At 39.5% G+C, this 26015-nt stretch overlaps 1 protein-coding gene across 2 annotated transcripts in view; it reads right to left on the bottom strand.

Moving 5' to 3' along the window:
- The window catches only part of slc8a3 (solute carrier family 8 member 3), a 52019-nt gene that overhangs the window by 9221 nt on the left and 16783 nt on the right, over window positions 1-26015 (bottom strand). For both annotated transcript variants that reach the window (XM_081351393.1, XM_081351394.1), the window contains exons 2-3: window positions 23830-25686; window positions 5530-5636 (exon numbers count right to left, since the gene is read on the bottom strand). In XM_081351393.1, coding sequence (XP_081207519.1) covers window positions 5530-5636; window positions 23830-25601 — 1879 coding nt within the window. In that variant the 5' untranslated portion in view covers window positions 25602-25686. The remainder of the gene's footprint in view (window positions 1-5529; window positions 5637-23829; window positions 25687-26015) is intronic.

Below are 26015 nucleotides of genomic sequence, written 5' to 3'. Positions count from 1 at the left end.
TCCAGAGAGCCGGAGCGGGTGGTTGCTCCTGGCAACAGGAGTGTCTAGTAGCATTTGAGATGTAGCGACAGAACAAAGAGGTGCTAAAGCTATCCTGATTATTCACACACGTTTGCTTTCCGATCGTGATGCGGATTTTCCATTGGCTACAATTGCTTTAATACTGAGTTGATGATATTGTCTGTACTCAAACCCTCAGAAAAACCTTTTAGCATTTTTATATTTAAATGTAAATATTTTTTGGTAACACTTAAAGAGATAGTTGACCCAAAAATGAAAATTACGTCATCCTTTATTTACCCTCATGTTGTTCCAAACTTGTATGACTTTCTTTCTTTTTTTCTGTGGAATTTAAAAGTTTTAAAAGATAGTATACCATGAAAGTCAATGGGGTCCAACAATAAGCAGAGGCTCCGTGATTTTTCCAGATGTTTGTGATTTTTGTGATTGATTGTAATGTTTGTGATAAGAATTAAGGACGAGGTTTTGAAAAATATATAACGCAACTACTACTTTCAAGCCCCAGAAAGGTACACAAACATTAATGATGTCTTTAATACCTTTCTGGGACATGAATGTGGTAGTTGCGTAGCTGTCAATGGAGAGACAGAAATCTCTCAGATTTCATCAAAAATATCTTAATTTGTGTTGCGAAGATGAACGAAAGTCTTACAGGTTTGGAACGACATGAGGATGAGTAAATTATTACAGAACTAAACCTTTAAGTCATTAAAGGGGGGGGTGAAATGCTATTTCATGCATACTGAGTTTTTTACACTGTTAAAGAGTTGGATTCCCATGCTAAACATGGACAAAGTTTCAAAAATAAAGTTGTACGTTTGATGGAGTATTTCTGGGCCAAAAATACTCCTTCCGGTTTGTCACAAGTTTCGGAAAGTTTTTTTCGAGTATGGGCATGTGTGACGGCGGAATTTCCTTATACGGGTCCTAAGGGCACTTCTCCCGGAAGGGCGCGCGCGTACCCGTAGACCAGAGCGAGAGAGCGAAAGCAGTACACCCATCAAAGCGCTGTGCTCGGCTTTAGGGAAGTATTTGCCGAATTTGCAGATCGTGTAATGCTTAAGGATGGAGCAGTCTCAACGATAAAGGTTCACGGTCGTGCGTTGGAACCGCAGGTGGTGAGTAAAACTGCTTCAAATGTCTGTGTGTTGTTAGCTATCGGCGCGTAAGCACAGCAAGTAAACAACATGATCACATATAGTTAATGTATCTATGGAGCATGCGATGTATGGTGTGTGTTTAAATACATTTGTTTAGCTGGCCACTGTAGTTGTCTGTTTGTTTATTGTAAAACCACTCCAAACAACAATACACAAAGAGTGTGAAAATATGTTGAAATACATGAATTATTTCATAATAAACCTAGTTCACACAAAGCGCGCTTCTTAATTGAAATGCGCTACTATTCCATTGTTTTTCTATGAAAATACTAGTCTGATGTGCAAAACTGTTCCGCTTGCTACTGCTAAGTCACGTACAATAATCCATAAACCAATTCATGTCCTCATAAACCACACAAATGTTGTAAAACTAGCGCATGACATGGTGTTCTAAAAACACTGCGCTCAAGTTAAAATCATTTCTACTTTTAAAAAACTCTCGAGACCTTGTTTTTTTCCCCCATTTCACTGCCCATCTCACGTTTTTCGAAGCAAAACCGCGCTCTGTATGTATGCTCGTGATTCTTTAGCTCCGCCCACACGGCACGCCTCCAGCCGCTGGTTTTTTTCCGGAAAGACTCGGTACAGCCTATCTTTCTTTTATAAATATAATAAAACTAAAGATTTTTTGGAGATATGAAGGATGCAATACTACTCTATAGGTACTCAAGATTAACATGAGATTGACTGAAACTGAGTGTTTCACCCCCCCTTTAAGGGTTCTTTGGAAGTTTGCTAAGGGATCACTGGACTAAATTAAATGTTCATTTTTGGATGAACTTTCAACTTTAAAACAATAAGGTTCCATTTGTTAATGCGTTAGGTATCCTGAATTAACAACAAGGATTTTTTAACAACACTTATTAATCTAGTACCCTGACCCACACACATTTACACAAATATGAGCACCAACTACAGGAATCAATTTCTTTGTCTCTCCATTACTTTTTTTTTTTCTTTCTGTGTGTATAATGACTTTAATAGTTCTGTAATCAGTGCTGTAATTTTCTGTTGCTGAGGATGAATGAGATGGCGAACAAACAAGCTTTGATTAAGTGTGTGTGTATGTGTGCTGAGATGAAAATATCGACCCATAATGAGAAGCTGGATGTGTAAATAAGCCCATCATTTATACTCGAATGTGTCTGTGAGAAGGGGTGGGGGGTAGGGTGTCTTGATGCACATTATTATTAACCAGTAATTTATGTAGCATTGTCAGCTCTAGGCTTTTCAGCATGTCTGTTTCATGACAGCACACACAGATGTGTCAAACACACAAAGGAATTAATTTAATCTATCCATCACTTTCCCTCTCTCACTGTTCTTTCTTGGAAGCTTCGATTCAACAGTTCAGTGCAAATCTATTGCACATCAGTGCTAGGAACAGCTGATGGTACCTTAGCAACAGATACCAGACTCCAGGCTCTCTCCGCCCTACGTTCTGTGAGGTAATGGGATTGTGGGATGTAGGTGTCGATATTCAGGCGAAAACTCCCCTGTCGTTGGCTCATTCACAGCTATTCACCCATCACACATGTGAATGCAGAGATAGCAACACACACACACACACACACAGACTGAGGTGATATTGGCAATTCTGTGATAAAATGATTCCCTTCTGATGATCTTCTCTTTAAACATCCTTTATACACAGTTTATAATGTGAACTGCGTATAAATGAATAGTTTTCATAACTTTAAATGATAAAAATGATAAATGAACTTTTTTCATAACTGACTCTACCTCCATATTTTAGATATATCCAGCTGGTGTATAAGAGGGTTCAATGCCAAAGAAAGCATCCAGTATTTCGATGTATAAAGCTGAGAATGTTTCTTTAGATCCCTTAACATATTTTGCAGCGACAGCACAGGATCAGCAGTTCTAAAGTCATGTTTTGATGTAGGACAAGTGATGTGTCTCCTATTACAGGTTCAGTTTCTAAATCAAATACAATCCATTTGATACAATCTTTTATCTATCTGCATAGAAGACTACTAAAAAAAAAAAAAACTTGCGTTACTGAATCGACACAGCGAAACAAAATTATACGAGTTTGGAGAGGCATGAAGGTGAATAATTAAAAACAGAATTTTCATTTTCCGGTGAACAAATCTTACTCGCTCACTGAATTATTAGAATTGTTCACTGAATCATCAAGGAACCAGAATTTAATTTGGAGGAAACAGAATCAGAACCACAATCGCTAAATTACAAACAGCACAACATAACGACTACATTTAACAGAATGCAGTTTCCCATGGAAACAAGAATGTAAAAAAAAAAAAAATAAATCCTCATTATTGGTTGACAAAACAAATTATAGTCATGAATGCGCATATATCTGATCTGTGGAACTTTTTTTCTGGGTTTCTCCGTACATCAAAATTAAATCTTAATCCAAGTTCATGTTGGCATGAAAATAAAGAAATATCTAATGAATAAAGAAATATCTAATGAATAATTAATAAACTGCTTGTTTACAAGCACACAAGTGAGGAGACAAGCCAACATGTTGTTTTTGTGGGCTTAGGTAAGTTAATAAGTAGGTTGTTTAATATTGTCCAGGCGAGATGAGAGCTCAAACAGAGAGGACCAGCTGTTCTTCATCTCTCATTCTTTCTGAAGGGTATAATACTGGGACAAGGACACATGCATACATGCAAACACACACACACACACACACTTTACCGCAATGCTGCGGTGTGGGTGCTGGTAGCATTGACCACGTCTGCCTGATTTATGGAGAGGTATTGAGAGACTTGACTACTTGGTGTGTGTGTGTGTGTGTGTGTGTGTGTGTGTGTGTGTGTGTGTGTGTGTGTGTGTGTGTGTTCATTTCTCACACTCTTTGAGATCCTGCACTGGCATTTAAGGTCAATGTTTACTGAAACTCCAAAGGAGTCTGAAAAAGCAGCACTGCTTGCTAATCCTTCACATAGTTTCCTAAACAACAGTCTTAAGGCATTTTTGAAACTATATAAAAACAGAAACACAAAGACAGAAACGTTGCCATTTTTAAAGCATCACAAAAATGTCATCACAGCTTTTCTCGTATGAGTCGTAGATGAGTCAGTTTGAGAGCTGCGCCCTGTGGGTCCTCATTGGATTCATGCGCTTTGACTAAAATTCCCAGTCCACTTGGCGGCCATCTTGGCATGTCCCTAGGTAGCTATTTTATATCTAGGCAATAGGCGTCTTATCAACTTGAGAAAGTTTTGGCTAACCTTGTGTTTCAATAATGTATAATATAAGAAATAATATCTGACAAAGATAGCTTCTTCAGCTCAAAGTAAGCAAAATACATCATGCCGCTAAAAGACAAATGCGTTCTGGAGCAAAAGACAAAGAAGGTTCTTTTATCATTAAGGCAGTTAGCATCTTTTTTATTTATATATTTTTATATTAGCTTTTATATAGCAAGTGAGCTACTTTCAACACCATGGCTCAAACACAGCCGCCAAATTGAGGTTTGTGATTTTTCCCATTCATTTTTTTATGAGTGGTCCATCTCCTCCTTATACTGACTCTATTTGAATCTGCGGGTTCATCCTGGGTGCCCTCTACTGGTAACAATCATTCATACAGTTGTAGTCAATTGTAGTCAAAATCCAGTGAAAGCTGATTATACCGGCGACTACCATTCAAAAGTTCGGGGTTGGTACGATTTTTTGATGTTTTTGAAAGGAGTCTCTTATGCTCAACAAGGCAGCATTTATTTAATCAGAAATACAGTAAAAACAGTAATATTGTGAAATATTATTACAATTTTAAGTAACTTTAAGTAATTTTAAGTTTTCTATTTTAATATATTTTAAAATGTCCTTTATTCCTGTGATGGCAAAGCTGGATTTTCAGCATCATTACTCTTCAGTGTCACATGATCCTTTAGAAATCATTCTCATATCCTAATTTGCTGCTCAAGAAACATGTTGTGGAAACTGTGATACATTTATTCAGGATTCTTTGATGAATAGCAAGTTCATAAGAACTGCATTCACTGTCAGGTTAATTTTGCATTCTGTTAATTCTGCATTTACTGTTAATTTTGATCAAATTAATGCATACTTGCTAAATAAAATTATTCTTTAAAAAGCAAATCTTACTGCCCCCAGATGTGAACGTACTATATCGTAAATCTCATAAAACAACAAGACGCTTGCTGTTACCGATGAAAATGCCATGAAACATGAAGACAGCAGAAAAACACATATACACTCATGGTGATGGTCATATGCTCTCATGACCTGATAAAGAGCCACTGGATGAATCAAAAGGAATTTAGAAATGAATGAATCGATGAACAGCGGGATGTGGTTTTTCTATGAGTACACTGTGTGTGTTTTACCTTTCTGGAGGCTCATGTCCACCATGCGTGGTTCAGCCAGCTCCAGGTAAAAGTTTTTGTTTTTTTCATACTCCTCATCATCGATAATCTTAACCTGTATGGTTTTACTGAAAGAGAAAGAAGGAGAGAGAAACACAACATCAGAGGTCAGTGAGGCGTCAGAGGACTGTCCTGAGGTCAGAGGTCAAGCACACTGTATCATCTTTTTATGATTCATTCTCCAAGCTGTCATGTACCATCAATCATGTTTGCTAACAAAAAGGTTATCTGCAAAATAAAACAGTAGACCCGGTTGTTTGTAGTATCAATACAGTACAAATAATTAAGTTAGTATTTTAATTACGTTTCTCATTAGCACGGTTGTAACATTGCTAGTAGAAATCATGTATCGATGTTCGATTTGCAAATGAATCACATTTTTTAGCTTATTTGACTTATTTGAGGTTTAAAAACATTCATATATACAGTAGTTTGTATCTTAGCTAGCCTCATTGCTGTTGCCCAACACTGGCAAATTGTTGATCTGCCTACATGACTGTTTACTTCAAGATGACCTTTTATGCCCCTTTTCACAATATGTAATATAAATCTATGGCAGGGCTATTCAATTGGCGGCCCGCGGGCCAAATGTGGCCCGCCAATCATCTCCATGTGGCCCGACGGCACCAACCTCCCTCCTCCTCTTTTCCTGGTGGTGCGGCTAATTCAGTTTGATACTTGCTCCGATTGACCTGAGAAACGTTTTACGTGCGAATATTTCAGCAGTTATTATATGTGTCCCGAATTTATGTTGACTGAACCAGCGATACCAATCATTCGTGAATGAATCATTCTTTTGGTTCGATTCTAAACGCGCTTTTAAAACGGTCTAAAACTATTCGGATTCGTTCGGACTGCTCCGTCACTGAATCATCTGAAGCGGTTTCTCGGTCAGTACAGTTACAACAAATAGCGATGTTTTCAGTTGTTTCACTAGTTGTTTCAACACGGCCCAGCGCGGAGTTGCGTTTACTCCCGGTCCCGGACACTATATTAAACAGCGCGACAACCAGTAAGCGTTTCAGTTCGACAGAAACCTCTCTGTTACAAACCACAAATCACTCGATGATTTATTAAATCGGATGAAACAGCCTCAACATTCCCAACAAGACTGATGAGCAAAGCAGGAGAAACACTGTGGCATGAACGAAATTAGAAGACTTTAAATCCCCTAATCACCCTTACAAATATTTACCATGAATGTACTGTAGTAATTTACCATGGTTGGGCAGAAATGTGCAATATTTATATTGAATACTATGTAGTAATAAATAAATATAGTAAATATACTGTATATACTATAATATTATACAGTATAATAGTAAATATAGTGATTTATATTGCATTAGATTTATTAGGTGGGTAGAGGAATATATAATTAATGCTTGTTATGAATTTATGTCAGTTTCTTTGTAAAGGTGCGTATAGTTTTAACTTGTGTTTAGGCATTTTTTATACAGTGGGAGCCTGTGGTTAACAAGTCTCACTGTCAGAATATTGTCATTTAAGCATTTTATAAATAAAATAATTATTATTTCTCACCAACAACAGCTACGAGTTTGTATAATTAATTTATTTGTTCCAAGGAAAATAGTTGTACACAGCTGTAAATTATCAAGTTTTTTATTTATTATGGTTTTATATATTTGCATACTGTTGGGTACCACATTTCCAAGTACATACCACACTTTTTTAGGGTTACTTTAACTTATTTATTGAAACTGTTATGTTTCAATAAATAAGATAAACCCCCAAACCAACCCACCGGCCCACCTCAACTTTTCGATTTGATAATGCGGCCCTCGAATGAAACTAATTGAATAGCCCTGATCTATGGTGTACCCAGAATGTGTCTGAAGTTTCAGCTCAAAATACCCCCCAGATAATTTATTATAGCTTGTCAAATTTCCCCCTTTTTGGGTGTGAGCAAAAACGTGCCATTTTTGAGTGGCGATAACAAAACACGCAAATTTCAGTCAAATTTCAGAAATAACCAGTAGCGGAGTGCAACTTTTAGACTGAACCTGGCCATTTCTGTATGGTAGGTGGATTCATTCATGTAGTTGTTGTGGAGTTACATTGATTCATCTCATCGACTTGCATGTATCGTCGTGTTTAACTTGTACACAAGTTGACAGTCCCCTGAGGTCTTTATAAGACAGCTGTGACATTTGGTCAAATAGTGTTCTGTGCAGCCAACGACAGAAAAGTTTGCATGCTTTTCTCGAAATTTTGCCATTGCGTTAGAACTGGTTACACTGTTGTCGCTTGCGAAAGCCAAATGGCAGCACTGTGGGTGGAAACGTGCAAATTAAGGGGCGGCAATATTATAATAAGATCCCTTTCATACGTCAGAAGGGGAGTGAAATCTTATCGGCTTATTTTTTGACATGCTTGCAGAAAAAGGCTTACAAAGGAAAGTTACTGTGTTGTCACTTTTCATGTTTTCTGGGTTGGTAGATTCACCGGGGACCCGATTATAGCACTTAAAGTCAGATTTTCATGATATGTCCCCTTTAAGGAATCAGTCTTTCATTTCCCCTGTCACTCTTTCATTGCTAAATTCTCAGCATGTGTGTGTGTATTTATAACTGAGCATGTGATTGATGTTGACCTGGTTTCTCTGTGACTGTGAGTAACACCTGTTTCAGCTGAGTTTCAATGAGAGTTTCTCTATGCGTGTGTGTGTGTGTGTGTGTGTGTGTGTGTGTGTGTGTGCGTTAAACCTGTGAACATACCCCTTCCTCCATTCGGATCAGTTACTCACAGTACAGCTGTCTACAGACCCACACCTCTTCATCTCTCTCTCTCTCTAATATGTCTTTCAGTCTAACATACTCATGTTCTCATTCCCTTTTGCTCTGCCCTGTTTCCCCTCCATTAGCGGACACATTATACTCAAACGTCCTCTCAGCCTTACTCACTCTCACACAGTGAAGAGAGAAACAACACACACACACACACACACGCGCGCGCGCACGCTGTGACAGGGCTGCACGTTTGGTCTGTGATCTGATGTAGGTCATAAAGGAACAGTAAAATTTGCTGAAATTTCAGCAGCCATTACTCCAGTATTCAGTAGCTGCGTTTACATGGACCCTAATAATCCATTTGTTATCGGACTAGTAGCACAGTCAAAATAAAAAAAAGTCACATGTAACCACGTCAGTTGATATGAATTGGCCAAATCCGATTAAAACTTCATTCGGATTGTAAGGGGTGGTTGAAACCTTTTCTGATCCGATCGAGAGGTCATGTAAACACTTGACTGGATTGAAAACCGAAACCAGAAAGTACTGCGCATGTGACATGGAAATGGCGTAATGACGTATGACGTGTGGAACGAGCTGTTGTTGTAATTGAATGAAGAGTCATAAATGACTATCGTGTCATTCAAAATATTCTCCTTCCACTCATCAACAATGTCCCACCATTTTGTTAAATCTGTTCTCTAAAACAAATAAAATAAGCAATGTAGGAGAATGGTTTGTGTGCGAAAACAGCGGGAAACTATATTTTAGGGCACGTCAAAAAATCTATTCCGATTTGAAGCTTATGACATAGGCTATAAACGAGCACATAACCCGATCAATTAAACAATTCATTCTGAATGAAACAAAAGGTGTCCATGTAAACGTAGCCAGTCACATTGATCCTTCAGAAATCATTCGAAATGCTGATTGGGTGCTCAAGAAACTGTTGCCCTTTATTTTACAGTACATGTACTTACCTAAGAAAGTACTGGTTATAAGGTAACTACATGGGTTAAGGTTAGGTTTAGAGATAAGTTCAATGTTAGTACCTAGTTATTACCCAGTTATTGTAATCACTATAATAAGTACATACATAGTATGTACATGGGGAACAGGATTGTAAAATAAAATGATGCCGAAGAAACATTTATTATTATTATCAATGTTGAAAACTTTTCAAAAATGTAATTCATCTTTGCTGAATAAAAATATTCATTTTTTTTATTTTACTGACCCCAAAAATCAAGCGTAGCGTCAGTTCTGGCAAGTCACGTTAGTCAAGCGCGCATCAGCTGACTCTCAGCTGATCCACGTCTACCTACAGGAATACGACGCCTATCACTGTATACATATATACGGTAAGCTCCTTCAGTATTATCAGCAGTCATCGCGTTTCTCAAGAGCTAATTACCCTCCTCCATCCCCAGCTCCTCCTCTCGTCCAGTCCGTATGGCATTCTGATTCCCCTTGAATCAGAATAAATTCTCAAATTATGCATTTAAAATCTTGAATTAATGATATCTGCAATACATTCATGTTGGTTCTGTTCTGTTTACCCTAAGGGGGGTTATTGCTGCTCTTATCCATGCTAGGCTGCATGGATGCGCAAGGAGTTTTTGCCCAGAACAGAACCATACCGCCAATCCAAACTGTATGCTAATTGTCAATCGTATTTGACGATAGTGGTCCTGACAGAAGTGCAATAAAAGTATAATAAAAGAGGTCCGTGTGACTTATATTCCAAGTCATCTCTAAAGCCTTAAAACAACCATGAGAAAGTGGATTTTGTTTTTATGGCATTTGTTGGCTGGTTGTACTCTAGATTCTAGAACATTGCATCTTTTTATATAAAATGACAGAATTCAGCATTATATAAAATAAATAAATATATTCAAATTTTGTTCAAATTGACACTCATGGGTCTCAAACCTTCATTACTGTAGCTCTTTATTTCTATTATATTTCCTCATTTTGTGTGTGTGTGTGTGCGTGCGTGCGTGCGTGCGTGTGCACAACCTGACAAAATCTCCAAAAACCTCCCTTTAGGGACGTCCTCATTTGTAAATCTGATATAAAAATAAAGTAATTAAAGGTTTTAAAAAAAAATTTAAAATGTGTGATCGGTAGGTTTTGTGTGATGGGTAGGTTTAGGGCTAGGGTTAGTGTTAAGGGAGAGAATATACAGTTTGTACAGTATAAAAACCATTAAGTCTATGGAATGTCCCCATTTAGATAGTTAAGTAAACGTGTGTGTGTGTGTGTGTGTGTGTGTGTGTGTGTGTGTGTGTGTGTGTGTGTGTGTGTGTGTGTGTGTGTGTGTGTGTGTGTGTGTGTGTGTGTGTGTGTGTGTGTGTGTGTGTGTGTGTGTGTCTTGTCCTGGAAAACCCTACGTCGTGGGGACCAAATATCAGTTGTGAGGAAATTGTTTTATCCCTATAAGGAAAACAGCCTATAAATCATACTAAATTATGTCTTGCTGAAAATGTAAAAATGCAGAATGTTTTCTATGAGGGTTGTGATTAAGGGTAGGTTTAGGGTTAGGGGATAAGAATATAGTAAGAATATAGAGTTTGTACAGTTTAAAAATCATTATGTCTACGGAAAGTCCCCATAAAACATGCATGGAAACCCATCGTGTGTTTGTGTGTGTGTTTGAGTGTGCTAGAAGTAAAGGATATACAGTAAACAAGATTTAGTCCTGTCTAGTGAAAAAAGCCCTTACAGTGGCTTCTCCGCCCGTTCGAGCTCCAGTGACTCGGCAGATTGCAAATGAATCTTAACATTGCACATGTGCTCAAACTCAGAAAAGACAACATTCCTCCTCTGTTCTTTTTCCACTCTGGGAATTAAACACAATCTTAAGCCGAAACACACTTTCACGCACCACTGCGTTCTGAAATGTGATCTAGGATGACCAGACGTCCTGTTAACCCGAGATAAACCCAGTTTCACAAGGTGTGTCCTGGTGTTCTGAACTTCTGACAATTCACTAAAAAGCATAACTGCCTCCAAGTTTCAGCTGTCAACAGTGTCTGGTTTTGTTTGCGAATGTCAATAGAATCACAGCAGAACTGTTTCATTGCCATTGCAAGCTGATTTGCCGATATACCTTCATTCTAGAACACCTATCAGCAAGTCTGCTTGAAATGTATCGGGTTGCCATAACAACTCCAGGCACTTGCTGCTGCCTCTGCTGCTCCCTGCCATCCTACAAAGTAGAAGCACTAGAATTCTACATGTGGAACTTAAATGTAAAAGGTTCCAAATGTTGTTTAAAAATCATTTCATAAGTTTAAGGCAATAAGCCGAAACTAGTCTATGTACTTTCGCTTTAAGTAAAAAAAGTGAGATGGTTTTTGCAAGCTTTTAGATATTATATCCATCAATCCCCACTCTATTTTCGATCTCTTTTTGCTCCTCGTGTCATAATCAAAAAAAAAAAAAAAAAAACGAATTCCCACTGCCCACCTATTCACACCGTCTAACAGGTTTCTCGGCAGGTGTGTTTCTGAGAGAAAAAAAACCCTGTTGGACAGTGTGAATATGTGGGCAATAAAATTTGTGTATTTAGGACAGTACAGTCAAATGCATCCTCAAAACCCAGAGCAAACAACATCAAGTCCAAACATTAAATCAGTATATTTAAAGATTTGTTATTTCTATCTGGACTAATGCTGCCCACTTCAGCCAAAGTTTCTACAGTTGTGTTGCACTGACAAAACACACAGACATTTCTGAAAAAATATATTTCTTAGTAGACCTGACTACTAATATTTTCCACTCATATGAAAGAAGTTCATAGTGAATGGTGCTCTAATCTCAAATGCTTTGTTCACACTGCCCCAATCTTTCTGCACTCATTTCATATATTTCGCAAGGAATAAAACTGGTCAAAAAGTGTAGCCAATATCTGGTATGTTTACACTAGATGACTTACACTTCAGCACAAAGGCAAGAGACAATGTAGTAGATGTCAGATTGGAAAGAAAAGACAAAAACCTCCATTCAAGTCTATTCATCTCGTCATGTGCGGATCGGTTAAAGAACATGCATTTAGGTTCATGCATATCCTGTGTTCAAGACCGCTTACTTGTTCACTCAGTCATCATTTATAGATAGCGAATGCCTCATGTGAGTAGAAATCAATGAATTCTGTAAACATTGTGCATGATGTGTCCTGAACAACATAAAAAACTATTTGAAATCTGTAATGACTATTCAGAATAAAACTAATTTCAAAACAATACATATATATACACTTTTTTTTTTTTTTTTTCAATCTACAAACCAGATATAGATGCAGGGTGGATCTGCAAAATTTTTAATTCATAATTTTTTTTTTTGGGTGCATCTCAATCTCGCATGTTATTTTCGTAAACGAAAACTAAAACTAAGACTAAAACTATTGGTCAAAAAACATTTTTGTAAACTGAAATAAAATAGAAATTTCAACATAAATGAAAAACAAAAAAAATGCAAAAGTCAAAGTGCCCTCACTGATAGGAAGTCGGCTATTTTAAAGCCTGTCTCAATTGCAAAATCCTACCAGTGCACTGAAATTTTCGCTCCCTAAAAAAGTCCCACAATGCACGGTGAAAACCAGGGAGCATCAGTGCTGACTATGTTCCCTTAACGGAAGTTCTGAAGCCGCGCAACATAAATCGTGTGTGCCAAATCACTAGACACGTAATAAATGTTTCATAAAATACAAACCAATATTTAATTATATTTCAACATAAACATATATCGCTAGGCAGGTAATGAACATAATCTTGCTAACATTTTTTATTTATTTACAGCTGAAACATTGCACTATGTAACAAGCAACATATTTATCATAATGTACTTTAAATAACATTAGAAAAGAATGTACAAAAGATATCAGTTCGGCTGCTGTTCATAAATACCAGTAGTGATGTTGACATTGTCACGTCGCCGGAAATAGAGTCATCAGTGTCCCGATGTGTAGTGAGCCAGTGTCCTTATTGTCCTTACCAGTGCCCGAATTCATGTCCACCATATACTGATTCTCAACCTAGAAAGCTAGGGAAGCGTTGTGTTCGAATTTCCTAATTAATTAATTCGAAGAAATCAAAACCTCCTCCTCAGCAGAGCTTAATGCCGTCTCGAATCAAACACACCTGACCGACTAATCAAAGGTTCAACTGAAAATGTTGTGTTCAAAAACAGGTGAGGTTAAATTTCTCAGGTAAGCATATCTGCAGAGAGGGAGAAAGAAGAAAGTGGGAACAAATGGAGAAAATAAAAAAATGAGAAAGAACATTATGGATGAAGGAAGAAAGAGTGGGAAAAAAGTTTTAAAAAGATGACACTCTGGCTCAGGGATGTCCAATCCTGCTCCTGGAGGGCCAATGTCCTGCAGAGTTTAGCTCCAACCCCAATTAAACACACCTGAACCAGATAATCAAGGTCTTTACTAGGCATTCTAGAAACTTCCAGGTAGGTGTGTTGAGGCAGGCTAGAGCTAAACTCTGCAGGACAGTGGCCTTCCAGGACTGAGTTTGGACACCCCTGCTCTGGCTAGTGTTATTTTCTTATTTTCTTATTCTTATTTTCTTTTATGTAAAAATGTAAACCTTTGCCATTTGTCACATTGAAAATGAAAGGTCAGGCTGAGTGCTTGGCATTGTGGGATACAGTATTCCATGCAATGAACTGTGTTTGGTATGTGATTGTTTGCATGAAATGTGCTGTATACAACCAAAGATCAATACACAAAAATAAGTATGCTAGTAATTTTGTTACGTAACGTGGTATATTAGAAACTTGCACAGCGAGGAATAATTACAGGAAACAGACTTTAAACACAAACTCAGGAACCAAGAAAAACGCAGGAGAAAATCACACAATCATTGACGTGAACGGACAGAGACTAAGGGAGAACTGAGAGTTTAAGTATACAGAGCAAACAAAGGAACTTAATTAGTAAATTAACAGGGCACAGATGAATGACAGGACTAAACCAAAAACACAATGAAATCAAAGGAGACGGCCCATACATGTAACAGTACGCCCCCTCCCAAAAAGGCACGTCCATGGAGGAGTGGCTGGTGGGAGGAGCCAGTGTGGAGCCAGGAGCAGGAAGAGCCAGATGTTCAGCCAGGGACCAGTCAGGACGAGGCCCCAGGACGGAGGCAGGAGTAGCCATGGTGTCGACTTGATGGAAGGTGCCCTGGGGACGACCGACAGAGATGCAGCTGTTGAAGAGGGAGACACAGGCTAGTGAGCCCACGTGAAACCGGTGGCCCTGGAGACCGAGGTGGAGCCGCGGCAGCGAGAGTCCAAGGTGGAACCGGTGAACCAGTGGACAGAGGCTGAGCCGGTGGTATCGAGGATGAAGGCGGAGCCGGAGGGACGAGAGAGCCTGGAAAAGTCGTATGGCCAATGGTTTCCGGTGGAGAAGAGGGAGGGTGGAGCCGATGTGCTGTATGGAGCTGGTGGCCTGAAGACACTGGGCAGGTCTTCACAGCATGTGGGAGCTGCAGAGGGACTGAAGGACTTCAGCGGAGGCCGGGCTGAGGAACTGGCTGATTGAGGAGGTGGGAGAGGGAGGTCGGGCGGGCATTTTGGAGAGACAGGGGGCTCTGGAGATACAGGAGATGCTAGAGAAACAGGGGGTGCTGGAGATACAGGGAGACTGGGAATAATCTCTCCAAAAAGTCCATTAAGTTAACCTAAAAAATGTCTTTAAGCTCCTCTAAATACCTTCCAGAGTCCATAATGGCTCCCCTCCATCCCATCGAACTCCACTAAAACTCCCTCCACGACGAACAATGTTGCCAGCTCACGCACCTGGTCAGACTCTAGCGGTGGTTGGGCTCCGCGGCGATGACTCCTTCCAACCTCCTCTCTGGTTTGGGCTCGCCCATCGCGGCGGGCTGGTCTCTACGGTCTGCAGTGGGCACAGGCATCGTGTCGGGGGTGGATGGCTGGTCTCTGGCGGCTCTGGAGTCGGAGCGGGGCTGGTGAATTCTTCCTCGGCAGACGGTGAACTGGGACTCGTTGCACACCAGCACCCACTCGACGAACTCTGCGAATGTGCCCGAGGATCCACACCGAGCCTTTGTGCACTCGTTAAGGCTGGCAAGAAAGAAAGCACACAGGGAGCGAACGGGGAAGTCCGTTAGGCTCATCTGGTAGAGAAATCCGCTGATGTGGGCCTCGAGGCTTTACTGCTCCTGCCCGAGGCATAACATCAGTACAGCAGGTGAGGCCATGCTGTTTTCTGTTGGGTCCGTTCTTCTCCCTCCTCTAACTAATTAAACAGACTGGGAAAAAATAGGTCCCAGGACTAAACCAAAATCACAATGAAAGCATAGCAGACAGACCATATATACAACTTTCACAGTGATTTACAGTCAAGTCTAAGGGGTCATTTACACGACACCGTTTTCAACTAAAAATGGAAAACTTTTCAATGCGTTTTGGCCGTTCATTTTCACAACAGCTTTTTTTGGGCCTGAAAAGGTACACTTCTGAAAATGGGTTTCAAAGTGCATGTTTTGCATCTCTGTGTAAATTACTTTAACACGAATTTGTGAAAATGGTGACGTCATGATCATGCATATTACGTATTCAGTCTGTAGGCGCTTAGTTTTTCTTTACTAAGTGACATCGCCAACTACTGGCCTGACATGAATAATACAGTGCTTTTGTCCATTTTCGCGGATCCGTGTGAACAGGAATCGTTTTGACAAGGTTGTCGTCTGTATGTGAGAAAACAAAATAAAAAACATTTTCCGTTATTAGTATATCGTTGATGAGTAAAAATACCCTAAGAAAGTGTGTTTGAATGCACAGTGCCATGAAGCAGTGTGATTATATTATTTATATACCATTAAAGTATTTATTAATTGAATTAGCTTTATTTTTTACATTTTCAGTTTTCATTTTAATTTTAGAAATTTTCTTTTCTATTTCTATTTAGCTTTAAATATATATTTTTTCAGCTTTAAAACTAGTAATTCAATTTAAACTATTTCCGATATGCAAAAAAAAAGTATTTACGTTAAAGTTTTTCATCTAATATTTTATTTTTTATATTTTATTTCAGCTTTATTTCAATTAACAAACAAAATTTTAATAGTTTTAGTTAACAATAACAACACTGGTATAAAGTGGATTATAATTAAACCCTGAACTGATTGACAGACTCCAATTTAATTAAAAACTAATATAAACTTGCATACAGACTCCCTCTCCCACGCGCTCTCTGTGTGTGAATGGCGTAGTGTCGTGTGTCTGTGAGGTTTTCCAGGCATATTGGTTGTATTTATGCAGTATCTTTTCGTCTATATTCAGTAATTCAGACCTGCAGGCACAGAGACACTCTCGAGCATCATTACTGCACCAGAAATATGCAACTAAGAAAACCTCTGTCTCATCCAAACCAAGAGTGAGGAGGAAGGAGAGGGAGAGAGTCTATGTTCTCCCCAGTGTCACCCTGATTATATAAGAGACACGTGCTAAAAATAAACCCTGCAGTGAAAAGGGTGTGTGTGCGAGAGCATGCATGTCTGCACTGATGGGCAAATACACACACAACCAGGGATACACGTTCACAGACTAATTTGACTCAACGCAAACACAAACACACACTGTGTTCACGCACATGCCTGCGAGCTCGTGCTCTCTGTGGTTGCCAAGGAGACACAGCTTTCTTCAGCTGAAAAGGAGCAAAGCTCTGGCTCCACACACATACACACTCCAGCCTTCCAGGATACTTTCTGGATTCAGTATGCTAACACACTCAATACGATTGTGTGTGAAAATGTCTATACAAGATAACTTAGTCTTGTTAGTGTTGTTTCCTGGAGCTAATCTCAGGCAAGACTCCACTGGCGGCTATTAACAATAGACCCGAACCTAAAGCCCAGGGTGGTCAGCGCTAGTGGCGCTAATAACATGCTTAGCTAGCTACTAGCGTGACGCTGAGATTCAGATGGGGCCACTTCTGTACTCAACTGTGAGGGGCTGTGCTATTACCCTCTGATTAACCTGCAACCTACCGCCAGGGTCCGAATTAACACTCGCTAAGTGCCAAATTCAAGTAAAAATTGGTTTTGGCAAGCAAATAAAATGGTTGCTCTCCAGCGGCCGGAACTGCATGATACATTGTTTAAATTGATTGTAGTGATAATATATAGTATAAGATTCAAATAAAAAAGCCGACACCAACCAAAAAAATTACCTAAAGTTGTTATAAATGATATATTCATTCATTTTCATTCAATTTATTACATTTCAAATAAATGCTGTTCTTTTGAACTTTAATTAAAGAATCCTGAAAATAAATGTTCATCACAGTTTCCACAAAAACATTCAGCAGCACATCTGTTTTCAACATTGATAATAATAAGAAATGTTTTCTGAGCAGCAAATCATTATTAGAATATTAGAATGATTTCTGAAGGATCATGTGACTGAAGACGTAATGATGTTGAAAATTCAGCTTTGTCATCACAGGAATAGAATACTTTTTAAAATATATTAAAATAGAAAAGAGTTCAATTTGAAATTGTACTAATATTTCACAATATTACTGTATTTTTGATCAAATAAATGCAGCCTTGGTGAGACTCTATCAATGTATTATTTTTCTGAATGTTATAATTTTCTTTGTTTGTAGTTTTAAAATTATTTATGGTCTAACACTGTCTGGTGTGACAGAAAATTAATTTTGGACCCTGCCTACAGGTGGCCATTACCATGGGAACTACTTATGGGATGGAGAGGGAGATACCTGACTCATGTCTAATAACATCAGAACCAGAATTACAGCAGAATTGAGCTTTGTGCTGCTGAGACTGGATCTTTAGACCCAGTGCACCACTGGTTTGATCAATGCGATGCTCATACTGTAGTGCTCGTACTGTGTGTTTGTTCGCAATGTCTTTAATCAGCAATTCCTCTGCGGAAAATGGCTGTAGAGGGTTCTTACGGATAGGATTTTGATTCACAGTGGAGAGTGCTGTAATCATTTCATTGATCGATCCCTGTCTGTAATGTTACTGCCGGTGTTCAGTCGAACTGTCTTGAGATTCCAAAGGGGATTCCAAAGGGCTCCACCGTCTCTTTCTGTGTATGTTAATTATAACGGCTCAGTGGTCACAATGTCAATGAAACTCGCTGATGAACATGTGCCGCATACTTCAGCCTCGACTGTGACCCAGGTTAAAGCTAACAACAACTGTAAATCGCACTATATATACACTATGTATAGTTTGGGGTCCGTATGATTTTGTTTTAAAGAAATTAATAGTTTTATTCAGCAAGGATGCATTCGATTGATCAAAATTGACAGTAAAGACCTTTACATTGATATCAAATATTTCTATTTCAAATAAATGATGTTCTTTTGAACTTTCTATTCATCAATGAAATCTCGAAGAAGAAAAAAATCCTCAAATACTGCCACACGCAACTGTTTTCTAGAAATGTTTCTTGAGCACCAACTCATCAGTATAGGATGATTTAAACTAATGACAATTCATCAATACCATCACAGGATTAAAAATGATTCAAATAGAAAACAGTTTGCGTAACATTGCAGTATGTGCATAATAAAGAGGAAGAACTAATTAAGTTGAGGATCATAAATGAGTTTCTGTTCTGAGCAGCCCATGCCCAGACTCTCCTTGATTAATTTACTTTTTTTTGTTGATTTCATTTCCTGTTTTAGTTGGAGAAGTACTTAACCACCGCCTGATATTTCACCCCAGAAAATTACTTGTAGATCCATAATAATCTGCGACGTTTAGCTTTAGTTACATTATTCAACTAAAGTCAAAATAAATTAGATGGATAGTGAAAGAAAGAATCTCAATATCAACCTCAATCAGTGACATTCCTGTCCAAACGAAATTGGATTTCACAGACGACCACCACGTTAGCCCAAAAATAGTAGGTAATTTCTTTCTCTTTACCAAGGTTGTGAGAAAAACACAGATTCGTTTTGATGTCTGCAAAACACAAATATACCTAACCTCCTCAGGGAAAACTGGTCCTGTCGGACAGGGCTCGAGAGAGAGAGAGAGAGAGAGAGAGAGAGAGAGAGAGAGAGAGAGAGAGAGAGAGAGAGAGAGAGAGAGAGAGAGAGAGAGAGAGAGAGAGAGAGAGAGAGAGAGAGAGAGAGAGAGAGAGAGAGAGAGAGAGAGAGAGAGAGAGAGAGAGAGAGAGAGAGAGAGAGAGAGAGAGAGAGAGAGAGAGAGATGAGCAAAGTGTGCTAGGATCAAACTGAATTAACACTACTGCATATTAAATTAGAGCCCTGAAGAAAAACATTGCCACCATGCAGCTCCTCCTGGGCAGAATATTAGGCATGGACAATACCACTTATCAAGTACAATCAAAGGTCAATATTGCCAATACTGATAAAAAAATACTGATACTTAAATGTTCTACTTACTGATACTTAAATGTTCTGTTACTTACACAAAACTGAAAAAGGAAAGTCATAGGGGTCTGGATCGACAGAACTTTCACTTTTAGATGAAGAATTCCTTGAAATCCAAATTTATTTATGATTTACATCATATATTCATCCTCTTTGCTGTTCAATCCATTATTCAAGCAGCTCTCCTCATCTGCTCTCTCACTTTCTGTCACAAGGAATTTTTCCATTCACAGGAGTCACTAAGATGCTCGAGCTGATGTCTGGAGTGAATGTAGTAAAACAAGAGTGAAGTGAACTCAGATTTACACAGACACAAGCACAGTCCCTCGATATGATCTTAGATACTTGGCAGTTTTGCATTTATTTCCCTCAACTGTGTCAGACGGCTTGGACCACACCACAGAATTATGGTGGTCAGGTAAAAACATTTCTCGAATGCTTCATGACTGGGCTGTACAGCTTTTATGAACTGTGTTGACTTATTATTGTTAAGTGCAAGTAACTAGGCAAAGTATAGGCAGGAAACAAAATCGGTACATTAAACATGATGAACATCTTTTTAACTTTACACAATTACCAATTAGCCAAACGCCTGCAAAGACCTCCCGACAGGAGACTCTCTGCTTATTATGCTTCATAATGGCAGCCGCAGAACTACTCCTGATATATTTGCCAAAACATGTTTGTGGTCTATGAAGAAACCAAAACATATTCTCTAGAAGAAGCACCTATTATTTCATCATAAAGAATTAATAATGTTTACTTTATCTAAATGATTCATTACACTGTGGAGCTCTGCTATAACTGTAGATTTAAAAAAAAAAAAAACTTTGAAAGCCCAAAGGGAGGCGAGAGACAGAAAACCAGGGCAGAGAAGAATCAGAGGAGAAGGCTAATGATACAGATCCTCTTTCTACTGTTGCTTTCCTTTCATCCTTTGACCAAATGCTGACTGAACTACATGCACAATAATTAAAGCTACTAACACACAAACTCCAGTGACTATAGTCACAGCAACTAACTCCACTGACTATAATTTTATATATGCTTTATTTAAAAAAATCGAAATAGTAATAAATAATCAAAAAAACTGCATGTGAATTATACACAATAACTCCAAGTGACTATATTTACAGCAGATTCATAAACTACAGTGTCTAAAATTACAACTAGTAATTTAACCAAACTGCAAGCTACTAACTCATAAACTAGTTTCTTAAATTGTTAACTCAAATTACATAAAGTCAGAAACTACAACAGCTCATATCTTAGCCAATTATTAATTAACTCAAATAAAGCTTTCCACTCACAAAAACTGCATTACTACCAACCAACATAAGTGGTATAATAAATTAAAGCCGATAAAACTGGGACAGAAAGAGAGTCCTGGTGATCTGAAATAAAAATACTTGAAAGAGAAAGAATGAGAGAGAGAGAGAGAAGAGAGAATTGGTTCCTGGTGCATTCTGGTGCATCGTGCTGCAGCATCATGGGAATATAACCAGCCGAGAAGGAGATCCCCGACACACACACACACACACGCACGCACACACACACACACACACACACACACACACACACACACACACACACACACACAGACACTCGATCACACACTCACTCACTCACTCACTCACTCACTCACTCACTCACTCACTCACTCACTCACTCACTCACTCACAAACTCACACAGACATTGGGTTTCCATGTTTTATGGGGACTTACCATAGACATACAAATAAAAAAATTCATAAATGAAGCTGTAAGTAAAACCTTTTAAGTCCACCCGCCTCAATCTTGAATGAAGTGCTGCACATTTTAGACCATCTCTGCTTGTTTGCGATGCAAACGTAAGTCAAGATTGAACAAGTACAGTGTTTTCTTAACTCAAGAAACACTATATAGAAAGGCTAATGTTATATGTATTTGAGGAGCAGAGAAGAGTGTCTTATTTGCAGTGTTTGGGGGGGGGGTGCCTGTGATTAAAACCCTGTTGGTGGCAATGGCAGGTGCTTGGTTATGATAGATGCAGATGTCTTTACTCAACTTTCTCTCCGCAAGCAGTCCATTGACTCAACCGCCACTGAGGAATGGTGCCTGCTATTCGTGTACTAGGGTTGTCACGATACCTTCATCCCATTTTATGGTACGACACCAGCTGAAGTGTCACTCGCTAGACATGATACCACTTACAGTGTTTGGATGCATTGTTACTTGCACAAGTTTGCAATGACAAGCAATCTGTCTGTGCGCCCCCAGATTTTTATTCCCAGTAGACCTTCAATTACTTTTTTTGTATCTTTAATAATTAAGGAGTATGTAAAACACTGTGGCAGAAATGACACATTCGTGCCTAAATTTGGTCAGTCGAATCGAGTTGCGGATCATTTGCTTAAAACTGAAAACTCTTTCATTATCATTTCATTATGCTGATTTGGTGCTCAAGAAACATTTGATCATTATTATCAATGTTGATAACAGTTGTTCTTAATAATTTTGTGAAAACCTTTATAGATTTTTTACAGTATTTTTGATAAATAGAAGGTTCATGTCTATACTGTAACATTTGATCATTATAGAAGTATTAATTTCTTTTAAAAAAATCTTATTGGACACATATACACACACACACACACACACACACACACACACACACACACAAGTTTTAAAACACTGTAATACTTTTAAACGTTTACTTCATGTGGATGAATGGAGTACTTCCATTAACAGCACATGGGTAGTTGACATGAAATACTTTGGGAAAGTTGACATGTCCTACAATGTGACATGCTATACTCCATTTAAACTATTTTATTCATTATGATGCATGTTTTATGATCTCATATTAATTCAGGGAAGACATGCAATATTTGGAGTTTAAAAATTCATTGGTCTCACCACAAGACCACTTTAAATGGGAAAAAAAGTGATTAAAATGGTGAAACATTGACATACAGTAACAGTACACATTCCCTTACATTTAAATATAGATTTGAAACAAAAATCTTGATGTTAATTCAAAAGAAGAAAAAAAAGTCCATGGGCATGTGTCAGCTACTCACATACTCTTACATATAGACCGTGGGTGGGTTGGAGTGTCATGTGGAATATGCTGTGAATATTCTTACTGGACTATTAATACCCAGCAGCATATCTGGACCAGCACGTCTCTCTCTGTGTGTGTGTTTCTATCTGGTCTGTGTGTTACCGTTATTACTGGATCTCTTTCAAATCTCACATGAATGAACTGGATTAATTAAACACCAACATTCCTGAGAGAAATCTCAGAAACACTCCCTAAACCTCAATGGAGTGAGTGTGTATGCTAAAACAGAGAAAATGTATGCACGTATGTAAAAGTGATTACATATTATATCACTTATATTGGAAGTCACAAAACATTTTCAAAGTTGACAAAAAAACAGTAAGGAAAAAAAGTCTTTCGGCAAATGTGTCCTACTACAGCCATTACAGCACAGCATGACCAACTCAACATTCATTGGTCTCAAACATAAAAAATCAACTCACAACTCCTTAACTACATGCATCCTACATCCCACTACATTCTTACAGTGGCCCCAAATACTATCTGAACACTTACTGTACACCACACTTAACAAAATAGCAAACCATGGAGGCATTTATGTGAATTAAATATAATGCAAATACACTTTTCAAGAAAAAGCATTTCACAAAAAAGTAGTATTCATGGGTTTTAAATAATAAAACAATAGATGTATTGTTTAAAAGTAAGACTAAAAAGTATTTGAATTCATTCTGGTTGTCAAATGTTAATAAGACATGGCAATGTGATCAGCTATGCCTGTGGTTTCTCTTCTAGTACACCTGTGTGACTTTATACATCAGTTTTTTACACAAGCTGGTGCAAAAGTAATTGAAAATTGACTCAGAAAGGTGAAGTTATTTAGCTTTAGCATCGTCTGTTTGCAAATGACACTTGGTTTGACATTTTGCAATAACAGTTTGACATCTAGTGCAACAATGGCATTTCAAAATGTATCCAAAAGTCTACAAATACTATTTGGGGCCACTGTATATCTTTGAGCTTGATTTAAAATAAAGCATATTTACCAGGTCTCGTCGTTTTTGAACTCTAGTTCACCGTAGGCGTCCTCAAAGTCCTCTCCGCCGCCCTTAGCGAGTCCCTCCATTGTGCGGAAAGGAATGATGACTGTCCCTCTCGCTCCTGATGTCCGCAGCACTTTCACTTCCATGATGCCCACACTCTCACTCGCGTGCATGGACTCGCTTTCAAAAGTGAAGATGCCTGCGTGGTCATCATCGAGGATGGTAACTGTGGCAACAGCAGGGAATCCTAACAAGGCCTTTGGGTACGGCAGGCTACTGGGCGACAGCACCTCATCCTCGGTCTCCAGAACACGCACATTACTGAGCCGCAGGAAGAAATGCTCGTCCTCCTCAAAGATGTCGTCATCGATGATGCCAACGGCGATTTCCTTGACAACTTCACCAGGTTTGAACACCACCGTTCCCTCCGTGAACTCATAGTCCGCACCGGCATTCGCCGAGCCGTCCTCCGTTTTATAATCCACATAGATTGTATTAGCGATGTCGCCACCTTTACGCATTATCGTGAGTAGAACAGCCCCGCAGTTCTCTAGACACTGGTAAACGGCAGGCTCGAACACAATACGGGACACAAACTCCTCAGGTTCTTCTACGTGAACTTCTTGAACACTAGTGCTGCGTTTGGCCTGCTCGGCCACATGCTTCTTGAGGATGTTCCCGGCACCAGTCATCATCCTCGTGGCCTGGATACGATAAAACGCTCTGCTTTTCTGTTGGTGTGACAGTGCATAATAGTTGGCCATCTCCACTAGCTGGTCCAGCTCCTTCTCCGGGTGTTTCTGCTTCAGGTCCTTCAGGATACGGATCATATCTCTGCGAGACTCGTCCACCTCCTTGCCCTCAATCAGGCCCATCAAGTTACTAGCGGCTCCGCCATCGACAAAATGAGAATTCATCATCTTTCCGTCCATTTCGATGCCTTTGGAGCGGTCACCCTCCGTCTCGATAATGACGCCTCTGTGCTTGTCCGTGCGATATTTCTTGTGCATGAACTTGTAGAAGAGCAGGCGACGGTCAGCAACCCAAGCCAGAATGACACAGATGGGGAAAAACGCCAAGGTGAGAAGCCCTTCCCATACTTGGACTACGTTGGGCGAGATGACGGCCAGGATCATGTAGAGCCAGATGTAGGCAAACACACTCCATGCCGCCGTCACGAAAAACACACGCAGGTGTTTCACCTTCCGAACCTCCCCCTCCGGGATCACCGACACGCACAGGCCGATGATCACAAACATGTTGAAAGCGGCACTGCCTACAATGGTGGATGGGCCGAGTTCACCGGCATGGAAATCGTGTCCGCAAACCTCGATGACGGAAAGCATGATCTCAGGGGCGGAGGAGCCCAACGCCATGAGCGTGAGGTTGGACACGGTCTCGTTCCACACACGGATTGTCGTGGTTGTCGTCTCACCGTTCGGACGCTTGATGATGATTTCCTTTTCCTGGGAGGTGATTACCTCAATGGCAGCCATGAAGCGATCTGCAATAATCGACACCCCCAGGAACATGTAAATCATAGCCACGAAGTACACAATGACCCTCGCGATCTTGTCACCCATGGAAGGGTCCTCGGGGTACCAGATGGGTAAGATGATGCCAGGTTGGCATCGACCCGTCTCCTCGAAGCATGCGGTGGTGTTCAGGGGGGGCGGGCTTGGCGTGACTCGCGCCTCTGCGCAGAGGAAGGTTGCTGCCACGGAGACCACTCCCAACCAGAGGTAGGCAGAAGTCTTTGTCCTTAAGCGATCCATGCACCCTCCTTCACCTCAAGGGTCTGTGATCTCTAGCTGTCCTTCGGGAATCCAGCACTGGGCTGTCTTTGGTTCCACACGCCACCTATGACAGAAGAAAAGCAGATAGTGAATCAGAGAACAAGAAATCGGTACTTCACACCTTCCTAATGGCAGAAGAAAGACACCTGACATCAGTGGTCGGGAGTATGAACAGTGCAGATGTAATGTAAGCAAACTCTTCCTGAGAATTCTGCACATAAAGCCATTATTCTTTGCTAGATTTGTGAGCAGTGCGTGTGTGATATAATATGGTGAAATACTAAAGGTCCACACAGCAGAAAGCTAAAAGGCCTCACTCAGCAGGTGTGAATGTTGCCAGAATAAGCAATGTCCAAAATGACGCACTGGGAAACATCAACAACAGCGCAAGGG

This window comes from Scardinius erythrophthalmus (genome assembly GCF_964197995.2).
Source record: "Scardinius erythrophthalmus genome assembly, chromosome: 21".
NCBI classification, from domain to species: Eukaryota; Metazoa; Chordata; class Actinopteri; order Cypriniformes; family Leuciscidae; genus Scardinius; species Scardinius erythrophthalmus.
The sequence above is the reverse complement of the archived record's forward strand: the minus strand, read 5'-3'. Positions and strand labels throughout refer to the sequence as shown.